The sequence below is a fragment of the Nerophis lumbriciformis genome, linkage group LG07 (genome assembly GCF_033978685.3).
Source record: "Nerophis lumbriciformis linkage group LG07, RoL_Nlum_v2.1, whole genome shotgun sequence".
Classification (NCBI taxonomy): domain Eukaryota; kingdom Metazoa; phylum Chordata; class Actinopteri; order Syngnathiformes; family Syngnathidae; genus Nerophis; species Nerophis lumbriciformis.
In genome coordinates, this window is record NC_084554.2 from 29,524,979 (window position 1) to 29,541,164 (window position 16,186).

The 16,186-nt window shown below is 38.4% G+C and overlaps 1 protein-coding gene across 1 annotated transcript; it reads left to right on the forward strand.

Annotated features, from left to right (window-relative positions):
* Positions 1-503: 503 nt before the first annotated feature.
* Positions 504-15,690, forward strand: LOC133609686 (retinol dehydrogenase 12). Its single transcript, XM_061965520.2, has 7 exons — positions 504-576; positions 788-903; positions 10,100-10,255; positions 10,337-10,441; positions 11,626-11,835; positions 13,409-13,601; positions 13,695-15,690. Exons 1-7 carry the CDS (start codon positions 566-568, stop codon positions 13,795-13,797), a joined length of 894 nt encoding a protein of 297 aa, XP_061821504.1. The 5' UTR covers positions 504-565; the 3' UTR covers positions 13,798-15,690.
* The last annotated feature ends 496 nt before the right edge of the window (positions 15,691-16,186 follow it).

Below are 16,186 nucleotides of genomic sequence, written 5' to 3' on the forward strand. Positions count from 1 at the left end.
TTTGGCAAAATGAGCGTAATACGTTTTTTTTGGTCGTTCTCTGTATTTTTTTTTTTTTACATTTATTGCAAAGTTGGTCACAAAACACTGCATGAATGTAGACAGCGGAGTGCATCAAATACGGCCACAAATTTATATTTTGAGGAAATTAAATTATTTTTATTGTAAGTTTATGAACTGGAATATATTTAAAAGTATATTTAGACGTATTATTATGGTTTATTTTGTCAGGAAAACTAACATCAGAACGATGTCACAGCCGCACACGTGCTTGGTAGCAAAGATGGCGCCTGTTATTGAGTTAGCCAGACTCTCTCTATACACGACTCTGTGTTTGTTTGCTCCAGGACGCCTTCAAGCGGCTGTAAGGAAGTACTGCAAGAGGCTGCCAAGCCTTGCGTCTACTTCCCAGTCTGGAACTTGCGAGTCAATTATGCACGAGCTCGCTCCTGATTGGCCGAACGCCGAAGTTGTCGCGACAAGATGGGCCGGGCCAGCGAGGAGCTATGATGGTGAGGATGATGATGATGATGTTCATTTCTTCCCTGGTGCTGAAGGTGTAAAGATGTTCTGCAGGTAGGACGACATGTTGTCTCCATGGCTCGTTAGGAAAATGAATGTTTGTCACGTTAGCTTGGTGTGCTAATGCTGCTAATATAACAACTCTCCAGTGCAGCACAGGACTTTTTTCTGGACTTTCTTAAACTGTTGTATCATGTAACTTGAATTGTGTCAGCGTTCGTTGACTTTGTAACACGTTTAAGTACACTTCCGTGTTGTTGTTGAGGGCTGTGTGCTGTAACCGCTGGTCGTGTGAGGAGAGGCTGGATGGCCAAACAGTCATCATCACTGGAGCCAACACGGGCATTGGCAAAGAGACCGCCAGAGACCTGGCAGCTAGAGGTACTACTCACTTAATACTTCTCTTAGTGCAGTACTACTCACTTAATACTTCTCTTAGTGCAGTACTACTCTCTTAATACTTCTCTTAGTGCAGTACTACTCTCTTAATACTTCTCTTAGTGCAGTAATACTCTCTTAATAGTTCTCTTAGTGCAGTACTACTCTCTTAATACTTCTCTTAGTGCAGTAATACTCTCTTAATAGTTCTCTTAGTGCAGTACTACTCTCTTAAAACTTCTCTTAGTGCAGTACTACTCTCTTAAAACTTCTCTTAGTGCAGTACTACTCTTTTAACTCTACTCTTAATACTCTTAGTTCTACTTGTACTACTACTCACTTATTACTTCTCTTAGTGCAGTACTACTCTTTTAACTCTACTCTTAGTACTGTTGGTACTACTTGTAGTACTACTCACTTAGTACTTCTCTCAGTGCAGTACTACTCTTTTAATTCTACTCTTAGTACTACTTGTAGTACTACTCACTTAATACTGAGTGCAGTACTACTCTTTTAACTCTACTCTTAGTACTCATAGCACTACTTGTAGTACTACTCACTTATTACTTCTCTAAGTGCAGTACTACTCTTTTAACTCTACTCTTAATACTCTTAGTACTACTTGTACTACCACTCACTTATTACTTCTCTTAGTGCAGTACTACTCTTTTAACTCTACTCTTAGTACTCTTTGTACTACTTGTAGTACTACTCACTTAATACTTCTCTTATTGCAGTACTACTCTTTTAATTCTACTCTTAGTACTACTTGTAGTACTACTCTCTTAATACTTCTCTTAGTGCAGTACTACTCTTTTAATTCTACTCTTAGTACTACTTGTAGTACTACTCTCTTAATACTTCTCTTAGTGCAGTACTACTCTCTTAATACTTCTCTAAGTGCAGTACTACTCTTTTAACTCTACTCTTAATACTCTTAGTACTACTTGTACTACTACTCACTTATTACTTCTCTTAGTGCAGTACTACTCTTTTAACTCTACTCTTAGTACTCTTTGTACTACTTGTAGTACTACTCTCTTAATACTGCTCTTAGTGCAGTACTACTCTTTTAATTCTACTCTTAGTACTACTTGTACTACTCTCTTAATACTTCTCTTAGTGCAGTACTACTCTTTTAACTCTACTCTTAATTAATACTCTTAGTACTACTTGTACTACTACTCACTTATTACTTATCTTAGTGCAGTACTACTCTTTTAACTCTACTCTTAGTACTCTTAGTACTACTTGTAGTACTACTCTCTTAATACTTCTCTTACTGCAGTACTACTGTTTTGTCTCTACTCTTTATTAGTACTCTTAGTACTACTACTCACTTATTACTTCTCTAAGTGCTGTACTACTCTTTTAACTCTACTATTAGTACTCTTTGTACTACTTGTAGTACTACTCACTTAATACTTCTCTTAGTGCAGTACTACTCTTAATTCTACTCTTAGTACTACTTGTAGTATTACTCTCTTAATACTTCTCTTAGTGCAGTACTACTCTCTTAATACTTCTCTTAGTGCAGTAATACTCTCTTAATACTTCTCTTAGTGCAGTACTACTCTTTTAACTCTACTCTTAACACTCTTAGTACTACTTGTACTACTACTCACTTAATACTTCTCTTAGTGCAGTACTACTCTTTTAATTCTACTCTTAGTACTACTTGTAGTACTACTCTCTTAATACTTCTCTTAGTGTAGTACTACTCACTTAATACTTCTCTTAGTGCAGTACTACTCTTTTAACTCTACTCTTAATACTCTTAGTTCTACTTGTACTACTACTCACTTATTACTTCTCTTAGTGCAGTACTACTCTTTTAACTCTACTCTTAGTACTCTTAGTACTACTTGTAGTACTACTCACTTAATACTTCTCTTAGTGCAGTACTACTCTTTTAATTCTACTCTTAGAACTACTTGTAGTACTACTCATTTAATACTTCTCTTAATGCAGTACTACCGTATTTTTCGGACAATAAGTCGCTCCGGAGTATAAGTCGCACCGGCCGAAAATGCACAATAAAGAAGGAAAAAAACATATATACGTCGCACTGGGGTATACGTCGCATTTTTGGGGGACATTTTTTTAAATAAAATCCAACACCAAGAATAGACATTTGAAAGGCAATTTAAAATAAATAAAGAATAGTGAACAACAGGCTGAATAAGTGTACGCCATATGACGCACAAATAACCAACTGAGAACGTGCCTGGTATGTTAACGCAACACATCATGGCAAGAGTCATTCAAATAACTATAACATATAGAACATGCTATACGTTTACCAAACAATCTGTCACTCCTAATCGCTAAATCCAATGAAATCTTCCTCGCCGGTGTCGCCTATGGTATGTCCTTTCTTTCTGTTGCTCGATTGCCGTTCTCCGCTGCATATTTCACTACGTCCAGCTCGTTCATTTTCGGTGTCATTTTTTTTCAGCCCTTCTCAGTTTTAATAAGTTACCGCCAATGTTGAAATGATCCATCTTCCTAGGTACGGACGTAGTAGCATGTAGCATCTTTTTTTTCCACAATACACCGCCATCATGACCTACAATGCACTTGTGCCATGACCCGCCCCCACATCATTTCTATTGGTTGACGTGTGTGTGACGACCGCTGACGTGTGTGTGACGATTGCTGACATTTGCTTCATCTCTTCCGTGAATTAGATAGATAATATTATTTGATATTTTACAGTAATGTGTTAATAATTTCACACAAGTCGCTCCGGAGTATATGTCGCACCCCCGGCCAAACTATGAAAAAAACTACCAATTATAATCCGAAAAATACGGTACTCTTTTAACTCTACTCTTAGTACTCATAGCCCTACTTGTAGTACTACTCACTTATTAATTCTCTTAGTGCAGTACATAATATAAGCTGCACCGGCCGAAAATGCATAATAAAGAAGGAAAAAAAACATATATAAGTCGCACTGGAGTATAAGTCGCATTTTGGGGGAAATTTATTTGATAAAACCCAACACCAAGATGAGACATTTGAAAGGCAATTTAAAATAAATAAAAAATAGTGAACAACAGGCTGAATAAGTGTACGTTATATGACGCATAAATAACCAACTGAGAATGTGCCTGGTATGTTAACGTAACATATTATGGTAAGAGTCATTCAAATAACTATAACATATAGAACATTCTATGCGTTTACCAAACAATCTGTCACTCCTAATAGCTAAATCCGATGAAGTCTTATACGTCTAGTCTCTTACGTGAATGAGCTAAATAATATTACTTGATATTTTACGGTAATGTGTTAATCATTTCACACATAAGTCGCTCCTGAGTATAAGTCGCACCCCCGGCCAAACTATGAAAAAAAACTGCGACTTATAGTCCGAAAAATACGGTACTATGAATAATACAATTAAAACAACTACTACTTCTAGTACTTAAAGTATTTGTAACTTTTATTACAACTATTTGTAACTATTATTATAACTACTTGTACCGTTGCTACTAGGGATGTCCGATAATATCGGACTGCCGATATTATCGGCCGATAAATGCATTAAAATGTAATATCGGAAATTATCGGTTTCGGTTTCAAAATTATCGGTATCGGTTTCAAAAAGTAAAATTCATGACTTTTTAAAACGCCGCTGTGTACACGGACGTAGGGAGAAGTACAGAGCACCAATAAACCTTAAAGGCACTGCCTTTGCGTGCCGTCCCAGTCACATAATATCTACGGCTTTTCACACACACAAGTGAATGCAAACCATACTTGGTCAACAGCCATACAGGTCACACTGAGGGTGGCCGTATAAACAACTTTAACACTGTTACAAATATGCGCCACACTTGAACCCACACCAAACAAGAATGCCAATCACATTTCGGGAGAACATCCGCACCGTAACTCAACATAAACACAACAGAACAAATACCCAGAACCCCTTGCAGCACTAACTCTTCCGGGACACTACAATATACACCCTCGCTACCCCCTTACCCCCACCCCCACCTCAACCCCGCCCACCTCAATCTCCTCATGCTCTCTCAGGGAGAGCATGTCCCAAATTCCAAGCTGCTGTTTTGAGGCATGTTAAAAAAAATAATGCACTTTGTGACTTCAATAATAAATATGGCAGTGCCATGTTGGCATTTTTTTCCATAACTTGACTTGATTTATTTTGGAAAACCTTGTTACATTGTTTTATGCATCCAGCGGGGCATCACAACAAAATTAGGCATAATAATGTGTTAATTCCACGACTGTATATATCGGTATCGGTTGATATCGGAATCGATAATTAAGAGTTGGACAATATCGGAATATCGGATATCGGCAAAAAAACCCATTATCGGACATCTCTAGTTGCTACTGCTCCTATCAACTAATGTACTAGTGCTAGTACATTTAGGACAACACAACTATCCTACTACTATTGTTACGTACACAGGAGGAGTAGACGGCACAGACAACAAGGGGGCGTAGTTAGCTCTATGTATTTATTATATATATTTACAATATACAGTATATATGATAACAAACAATAAACTAAATATAATATAGAAAGGAGTGTGACTAGATCCAAGAGTGTGTATTGTGCGCGACTATGTGTGAATTAACTGTTGTGTGTTACCGGGAGTGTTGAGCGAGAGGCGGAAATCCCAGAGGGTAAAAGCAGGCTCGAATGTCAGTGAGACAGGTAGGTAGTCGGGGGGCATAGCGAGGCGTTGTTATCATCAGTCATCAACAATTGAGAACAGAGAAATGGATATTGGAACAGTGTAGGTCTGACTTGAGAGAGAGAGAGAGAGAGAGAGAGAGAGAGAAAGAGAGAGAGAGAGAGAGAGAGAGAGAGAGAGAGAGAGAGAGAGAGAGAGAGAGAGAGAGAGAGAGAGAGAGAGAGAGAGAGAGAAGAAGGCATAAGAAAAGTATCTACATTTGATTGTTTACATTTGATTATTAACAATCCGTTTAGGGTTGTAGCTGCCTGGAGGTGAACTTTTATTGCGGTTTTGAAGGAGGATAGAGATGCCCTTTCTTTTATACCTGTTGGGAGCGCGTTCCACATTGATGTGGCATAGAAAGAAAATGAGTTAAGACCATTGTTAGTTCGGAATCTGGGTTTAACGTGGTTTGTGGAGCTCCCCCTGGTGTTGTGGTTATGGCGGTCATTTACGTTAAGGAAGTAGTTTGACATGTACTTCGGTATCAGGGAGGTGTAGCGGATTTTATAGACTAGGCTCAGTTCAAGTTGTTTTACTCTGTGCTCCACCCTGAACCAGCCCACTTTGGAGAAGTGGGTAGGAGTGAGGTGGGATCTGGGGTGGAGTTGTTATAACTATTACAACTATTTGTAGTAATAACATTAAGTATACTACTCGTACTCGCCTACCGTTACTTACTACGATTATTGCGACTACTACAACTGCTGCTTGCTTCATGAACTATTTTTAGTAGTATTCAATGTTAACACGTACCTTTACCTACTGTACCTACTACTACTACTACTATTACAGCTGCTACTGCTACTTCAACTACTTCTGGTAGTATTCAATTATAACAAGTAGCTTTACTTACTGCAACTATTATTACTACTTCTATTACAACTGCTGCTACTTTAACTACTTTTAATAGTATTCAATTATAACACGTACCTTTACTACTGCTACTACTACTACTACTACTACTACTACAGCTACCATTGCTACTTCATCTACTTTTAGTAGTACAGTATTCTACTATAACAATCGCCTTTACTGAATGCAACTATGACTACTAACGCCTACTACAAAGGAATGTCAATCATATTACAACAACTCACGTTTCAATTCAATTCAGATTCTTGCGGTGACGATTAGATTAAGGCTTGATTCTCAATTGAAACCGATTCGATTCAGAATCATTAAGAATAAGAATTGGGATTTCCAACACCCCTACTACTAAAGTTGCATCTGCTACTTCAAGTATTTCTACCGCTACTAATACTATTAATCACAAATACGAACACAGCTACTACAAATTCTAACTCTACAGTGCTGCTACTACTACTGAAAGTACCAATACTACTATGAATACTTTTGTCGATCTGCAAACTTTCCATGTGTGATCTAAACATTCCATGAAATAAGGAGCTAAGGAGGAAAGTTAAGCAGATTTAAAGTGAAAAAACATGACCCCCCAGCAAAGAATCAAGTTTAATCCCCCCTCGGTCTTTCTTTGAGAAGGGTGCATTTATGCAGCGTAAGAAGGTGATGTTAACGTGTGAATGTGCGGGTTTAACACTCCACCAGTCAAGTGATGGAAGACAGACGAGGCATCAAAAAAGGGGGACAGAGGGAGCATTGTGAGGGGCTGCTCCCCTCCCGAGCCAGACGTTCAACAAAAGAAAGATGGGAGAATGCACCCAACACAAACACACATAACCACACACACAAAGCAAGGCTTCTAAAAAAATAGCATATATAATCAAATCTGCACGCATCATTAATATCCCTCCTTAAAATGCAACAGGAAGTCTTTCAATATTGAGCCTTTACCACGTGAACACACTTTGTTGTCCGCTTTATTTTAATGAAGTTTACTTGGCCTCTGAGGCAACGTGGGAGTGACTGAGCTTTCCCACATAGGACCAGCGGGACAGAAACAAAGCTGCCACTGAGTAATCACTCTCCTCTTCCATAATTGCTTGCCACTGCAGCTATTATGTTTGTGTACGACGGGGGCCTGTTTGTGCGTGTACGTACACATGAGTGTGTGTGGAGCATACAGTACATCCTCAGAGAAGCTCATTCATGAGAGAGTGTCGTCATTAATGTAGTGCATGAATGACAATGAGGGTTAAAAGACATTATGGGATATTGAAAAGCATGCTCTGTCATTAGGGTCTTTTAATTGACTGCTTAATTGACTGCTATTTGTCAAGTATTGGTCAAAGTTCCAATGTAATGTACAAAACCGAAAACCAGAGGAGTTGGCACGTTGTGTAGATCGTAAATAAAAACAGAATACAATGATTTGCAAATACGATTAAACCTATATTCAATTGAATACACTGCAAAGACAAGATATTTAATGTTCAAACTGAGAAACACATTTTTAAAAAAAATATTCATTAGTATTTAGAACTTAGAATTAGCGTTCAAACTGGTAAACTTTGTTATTTTTTGCAAATATTAGCTCATTTGGAATTTGATGCCTGCAACATGTTTCAAAAAAGACTGAGAAAGTTGAGGAATTCTCATCAAACACTTATTGTGAACATCCCACAAGTGAACAGGCTAATTGGGAACAGGTGGGTGCCATGATTGGGTATAAAAGCAGCTTCCATGAAATGCTCAGTCATTCACAAACAAGGATGGGGCGAGGGTCACCACTTTGTGAACAAATGCGTGAGCAACTTGTCGAACAGTTTAAGGACAACATTTCTCAACGAGCTATTGCAAGGAATTTAGAGATTTCACCATCTACGGTTCGTAATATCATCAAAAGGTTCAGAGAATCTGGAGAAATCGCTGCATGTAAGCGGCAAAGCCAAAAACCAACATTGAATGCCAGTGACCTACTATCCCTCAGGCGGTACTGCATCAAAAAGCGACATCAGTGTGTAAAGAATATCACCACATGGGCTCCAGAAAACCACTGTCAGTAACTACAGTTTGTCGCTACATCTGTAAGTGCAAGTTAAAACTCTACTATGCAAAGCGAAGCCATTAATCAACAACACCAAGAAACATCGCCGGCTTCGCTGGGCCCGAGCTCATCTAAGATGGACTGATGCAAAGTGGAAAAGTGTTCTGTGGTTTGACGAGTCCACATTTCAAATTGTTTTTGGAAACTGTGGACGTTGTGTCCTCCGGACCAAAGAGAAAAAGAACCATCCGGATTGTTATAGGCGCAAAGTTCAAAAGCCAACATCTGTGATGGTATGGAGGTGTATTAGTTCCCAAGGCATGGGTAACCATTAATGCTGAAAAGTACATACAGGTTTTGGAGCAACATATGTTGCCATCCAAGCAACGTCTTTTACATGGACACCCCTGCTTATTTCAACAAGACAATGCCAAGCCACATTCTGCACGTGTTACAACAGTGTGGTTTCGCAGTTGAAGAGTGCGGGTACTAGACTGGCCTGCCTGTAGTGCAGACCTGTCTCCCATTGAAAATGTGTGGCACATTATGAAGTGTCAAATACCACAGCGGAAGGAAGAAAGAATAGGAAAAAAATCCACCTGAAAAGCTTCAAAAATTGGTCTCGTCAGTTCCCAAACGTTTACTGAGTGTTGTTAAAAGGAAAGGCCATGTAACACAGTGGTAAAAATGCCCCTGTGCCAACTTTTTTCCAATATGTTGATGCCATTTAATTCTAAGTTAATGATTATTTACACAAAAAAACAAGTTTCTCAGTTTGAACATTAAATATCTTGTCTTTGCAGTGTATTCAATTTAATATAAGTTGAAAAGAATTTGCAAATAATTGTATTCTGTTTTTATTTACGATTTACACAACGTGCCAATTTCACTGGTTTTGAGTTTTGTTCACCTATACCTATAGGGTCTATTGGGCTATTATCTATTAATTATTTGCTGGATGACTTAAAGGGTTGATTAAAATAATTAAATTGAGTCGTATGGGTACCTGATCATGTTTTTTAAAAGGTATTAATTTTTTTATATAGGAAAAATATATATATCAAAAAACTTCATACAACATGCATTTGCTTGTAATTGGATCATACCAAACGCACCATCACAACACCGCAGTGTCTCTTTGAGCACACTTTCAGTGTGCTAAAAGAAGGTTCTGTTGTCTCGATCATACTTCAATATAGCCTAGAAAATGTTGTTCATGACAAAACGCCCCAGGTTGAAAGCATATGATGCCATCAATCAGGAGATAAACACGTTATACACAGAATAACCTCATTTAACAGATTGTTGCACTTGTTATCAATTGTACATGCTGTCGTAGTAGATCGCCGCAACATGTCAAATAGTACATCCAATATTAACACGCGTCATTTGAATCGTTGTAGATCAGACCCGATGTGTTTATATTTAATGTTGTAGTTAGTTTAGCAAGTAAAAAAAAAGTATTTGTTTTTATCAGGCTCCTATGTCCACCCCACACATCCTGCGGTAGGAAATGCTGGAAATATGTAATTTTAACCCTTGTCATCTTCTGTTTTTCTCTTTTTTCCTTAAGGCGCCCGCATCATCATGGCATGCAGAGACCTGGAAAGGGCAGAAGAGGCGAGATTGGAGATATTGGAGGACACCGGCAATGACAACGTGGTCATCAAGAAGCTGGATCTCTCTGACAGCAGGTCCATTAGAGCCTTTGCAGAGCTCATCAACAAAGGTAGCTTATATGGAGTATCTATTTCTAAGAACGATTTTTGGAGCACGTTGCACTGTAACTCAATTCTGACATTCTTTTTAGAGGAGAAACAAGTGAATATTTTGATAAACAACGCAGGCATCATGATGTGCCCGTACTCCAACACAGCTGACGGCTTTGAAATGCAGCTTGGAGTCAATCATTTAGGTGAGTCACCACGGAACATCCAGAACATTAATTTGGCCTCATTCACCTGAGGCTGTATCGCTGGAGGAAACTGGTAAATTTATTTAGTTAAAGTGGTTACATAATTGAGCAATCGCAAGGATGATTATGTTTGTGTCTGTGCATCAGATATTGTACAGTGTGTCTTTACTGGGATCCTTCCTAGGTGGTATTTTTAGCGGCAAGAACATGCTGTGCTGAAACAACAAGCCCACACACATATGCACACGCAAACATACATCATATTGTTGTACTACCAGGAACTTACTTCAGGGAGGAAAGGAAATCAAGAACAATAGTGCAGAGAGGAAATGAAGAAAGACTTAATGCACACATTTCCTTGTGACTTGTCCTTCAGTATTTTGCAGTAATAATACTATAGGACATCATGGCCACTTGCACAATCTAATGCAAACGCTTTGATTGACGCCAATGCATTTATTTAATTAATCTTTGAAATTTGTTTTTGAATGTTTATTTTTTTGATGTGTTAATTTTCTGTGACTATTTTAAAATGTCCTATTTTTATGATATTCTTTCAATTTAATTAAATATTTCTTTGTTATTATTTAATTTCAATAGTTTGTCATGAGCTTCCATGACAGCTTTGGACTTGTGTTTATCTGCCTGTGCTTGGTGTGATTTCTGTTCGAGTGCGCTTGTTTTCTTGTTTACTTTCCCTGTGTGTTTTCTTTTCCTGCCACTTTTACCTATGGCCTGAGCGCTGCTTTGCTCACCTGTCCCTGTTTGGCAATCAGGACACACCCGTCCCTGGTTCCCAATCAGGCTGCCTCTGGACAGGGCTGGATCATTGTTTGTTGCTACCTGAACAAGTGTAGACCTTTTCTCTGCATTTGCTTTCGTTAAACATTTTTTTACCTGTGCTACGTCTGCCGTCTCTTTATCCTGAGGTCACGCTTAACGTTTTTTATTAAACATCTCTCACGACCATCATAGTAAAGAATGTTATTTGTGTATTTATTTATGTATTTATATTTGATAGTGTCAATCAAAATGGCATTATGGTTTGTGTAGGATGTCATATTAAGTGTGTAGCGTTAGTTTGTGGACTACGCTAACCTAGTAAAGCTCATTTTAACAAAGGTAGCAATATTATAATGCATTTAGGACATTACAGTATGTGTGTAATGTATGTGAAATAACAGGTCACTTCCTGTTGACTTACCTGCTGCTGGATTTGATCAAGTGGTCCGCTCCTGCTCGCATCGTAGTGGTGGCGTCAGTGGCTCACACCTGGACCGGCATCAGACTGGAGGACCTAAACAGCGAGAGAAGCTACGACACCATGAAAGCCTATGGACAGAGCAAGCTGGCCAACGTCCTGTTTGCACGAGCCTTGGCCAAAAAGCTTAAAGGTTTGGATTTTTACACGAGAATTTTTGTCTGTTATAATTCAATTATTGGTCAGTAATATCATATCAATATATCAGCAGTTGTGGATCAGTTTATTGGTATTTTACCTTAACTAAACATGTATTGTGATGTTTGCGTTATATGGACAACACGTTTCTAACTATTGGTACCTATTACCTAACTTCCAAAAGTTACATTTTTAAAACTCTTTGAATAAGAAAAGGAATAGTAAACCAAAAATGGATTATATAAATAATTAAGTACAATTAAGCTATAGCAATGGAATGATAATAGGATGTAATACAACTAATATCCATCCATCCTTTTTCTACCGCTTGTCCCTCTCAGGGTCGCGGGGAGATGGAGCCTATCCCAGCTGCACTTGGATTAGAAAAAAATTAACATTAAAATCCAGAAAATAAATAACAAAAATATGTGATAAATTATAAAAGCCTGTTTCTAAACTGAAAAAAATAACACCATGGTGAGTCATAATTATGAGATAAAAAGTTGAAATTATGAGATAAAAAGTCAAAATTCTGATTAAAGAGTCAAAACTATGAGATAAAAAATGAAACATTTTGAGCTAAAATCTTGAAATGACATAAAAAGTCAGAATTATGAGATAAAAGTCGAAATTTTGAGAAAAAGTAAAAATTATAAGATAAAACGTCATAATGAAATATAAAGTCATAACTATGAGATAAAAGTTAAAAGTATGAGATGAGAAAGTCAAAATTCTGAGATGAATTGAAATTATGAGATAAAAAATAGAAATTATGATACAGAATAATAGAAAGTCATAAATTTAGGATTAAAACTGATAAAAATTGAAATGATGAATCGAAATTATGACATAAGTCATAATTATTATATAAAAGGTCATAATAATTTGAAAAATTGTCTCTAATTGCATAAAAATTTACAAATATGAAATAAGAAAGTCAAAATTATGACATAAAAAGTTAAATGTATAGGCTTAAAAAGTCTATATAATAAGATGAAAAGTCGAAAGTATGAAATAAAAAGTCAAAAGTATGAAATAAGAAGTCAAAATTATGAGATAAAAAGTCAAAATTATGATATAAAAAGTCTAAATTACCATAATTATTAGATAAATATGAAAAACAAAATTGAGAATGTGATAAATGGACAGTAAGTATTTACCTAACAGTAACTTCCACTTATAAATGTCTGGCTCATTCAATTAAAAAACAAAAGAAACAATAAATGATTTGCACATTTCAAAAATGTTTTGTTGAACAAGGTTAATTCATTATTGTTTTTTTTGTATTTATTATTTATATATAATTATATGTATATGCTAAAAGATTAAACAGTAGTATATATTGTGCAAATAATTACAATGCATCATTTGTATAAGTACATGTTGTGCTGAATGTCATCTTAAAATAAATACAGTAGCGTAGAACAGAAACTGACTTTCCCTTTCTCGAGGGATTGTAATAGATCTAAAATTAAAATTAGAATTAATGAAAACAAATCAAATACATTTACTAAAGTACAGTATATTGTCACATATGAGTATGTATAGATGCTTGATACATGTTGCAGGAACCGGGGTGAGCGTGTTCTCGCTACACCCGGGTGTGGTGCAGTCCGACCTGTGGAGGCACCAGCATCAGTGCATCCAGGTGGCTGTGAAGATCTTCAGGATTTTCACCAAGACAACTGTAGAAGGGGCTCAGACCACCATTTACTGCGCCGTGCAGCCCGGCCTAGAGAGTCAGAGTGGAGGTTACTTCAGGTACATTTGTTTTTCTTCTTTACGATCACCTGTTGACAGACAGGACGTTCACTCTTTACGTTGTGCGTGACCGTGGTTTCTATGTCCTTTAAGTGACTGTGCCCCTGCAAGGTGCTCCGCGACAGCCTCTGATGATGATTTGGCCCAGAAGCTTTGGGAGAGCAGCTGCAGCATGCTTGGCATCACCTGGCAGTGAACAGTTGGGACCAAATAAAGGACTTTCTGTAGTATTAATTAAAAGAAAACAGCACTATTGGGTAAGCACTTTGATGCAGGCGTTCATGTTACTTCATATCGTACTTTGTTTTGTATGGATCACACCTGTTGATGTCTTTAATTATTCTCCTCTTCACATCATTTCTCATTGTTGAGTATTTGTTGCGGTGAACAATGAATTGAGAAGGGAAAAACTAATCTAAATCACATGAGTGATTGTTTAAGACCAGTGGAATGTGGCACTGGCAAATTGAAAGGTCACAGGCACTGCTACTTTGTTATCATTTGTTCAGAACTTGCTAACAGTTTCATCTAAAGTAAACACAGTTAATTACGTGATTAATCTGCGTTAATACATGTTACCAGAACGAGAATCAAGTATGTTTAGCACATAAGGAATTTGACTTGGTAGACCGTGTTCTCTTTGTTCAATGCAAGAAACGGAAAAACGCTCTCCAAACTAAAGCATCATATACTAGGTTGGAATCAAAGACCAAAGAAAACATTTGGAATTGGGGGCTTTGTAAATGTTCTTTACTGGCTGGATTAAAAGACTTTCGATGAAGATTGGCTGACAATTCAGGAAGTAGCTGTCAAGCGTCAGATTTGATGTCAAAGAAAGCAGTGATCACAACAATGGGGAAATCAAGGAAGAAGTCAACGACGGGTTGGCACAGCTGTGTTGTGAATGGACTAGAGTGGGGAGATGAAGGTTCAAGTGGGAGTGAATCATGATGAGGGTAGAGGGAAAGAGAAAAGGTAGGCCTGTGGGGTTAAAGAAGGGAGGCATGTAAAGAAGATCAAAGCTAGCGAACAACATAATACAGAAAGGGTAGTAATAAACAGAGGAATCAAAGTATAAAATTGTAGCAAGATTTGAAGAGCAGGGAGGCGTCTCGGCTCTAAACCCAGTTAGGCTCTCAACGGTGTTGAAAGGTCAGGTGGGAGATATTTAAATGGCAAAAATGTTAAAAGATGGAAACATGTTAGTAGTATGCAAAGACAAAGAGCAGGGGGAGCGAGCTTACTGACTTCAAGCAATTGAGCAGCACAAGTGAGCGCTAGCTATGTGGGGCAGAGTAACAAGTGGAGTAAAAGAGTGATCTGGCCTGTGCCATTGGACATAGCAGCGGAGGAGCTTAAGGCAAATCTGGGGTAAACTGAAAGAGATTGCCGATAACCCGACATGGGGAGCGGAAAGACAAAGGATGAGTGCTGTTGGCGTTTGAGGATGAAAAACTGCTAAATAAGGTTTTTGTTGATGTCATGAGCTACAGTGTTAGAGAATATGTAGAGGGGCCAATTAGATGCTACAATTGTCAGGGGTTTGGCCACACAGCTAACATATGCAAAGGAAAGTCCAAATGTGCAAGGTGTGGTAAGGATAATCAATCAATCTCAATCAATCTTTATTTATATAGCCCTAAATCACAAGTGTCTCAAAGGGCTGCACAAGCCACAACGACATCCTCGGTACAAAGCCCACATAAGGGCAAGGAAAAACTCACCCCAGTGGGACGTCGATGTGAATGACTATGAGAAACCTTGGAGAGGACCGCATATGTGGGTAACCCCCCCCCCCTCTAGGGGAGACCGAAAGCAATGGATGTCGAGTGGGTCTGACATAATATTGTGAGAGTCCAGTCCATAGTGGATCCAACATAATAGTAAGAGTCCAGTCCATAGTGGGGCCAGCAGGACACCATCCCGAGCGGAGACGGGTCAGCAGCGCAGAGATGTTCCCAGCCGATGCACAGGCGAGCGGTCCACCCCGGGTCCCGACTCTGGACAGCCAGCACTTCATCCATGGCCACCGGACCTGTGCCCCCCCCCCCTCAAGGAAAAGGGGAGCAGAGGAGAGAAGAAAAGAAACGGCAGATCAACTGGTCTAACAGGGGGGCTATTTAAAGGCTAGAGTATACAAACGAGTTTTAAGATGGGACTTAAATGCTTCTACTGAGGTAGCATCTCTAATTGTTACCGGGAGGGCATTCCATAGTACTGGAGCCCGAATAGAAAACGCTCTATAGCCCGCAGACTTTTTTTGGGCTCTGGGAATCACTAATAAGCCGGAGTTCTTTGAACGCAAATTTCTTGCCGGGACATATGGTACAATGCAATCGACAAGATAGGACGGAGCTAGACCGTGTAGTATTTTATACGTAAGTAGTAAAACCTTAAAGTCACATCTTAAGTGCACAGGAAGCCAGTGCAGGTGAGCCAGTATAGGCGTAATATGATCAAACTTTCTTGTTCTTGTCAAAAGTCTAGCAGCCACATTTTGTACCAATTGTAATCTTTTAATGCTAGACATAGGGAGGCCCGAAAATAACACGTTACAGTAGTCGAGACGAGACGTAACGAACGCA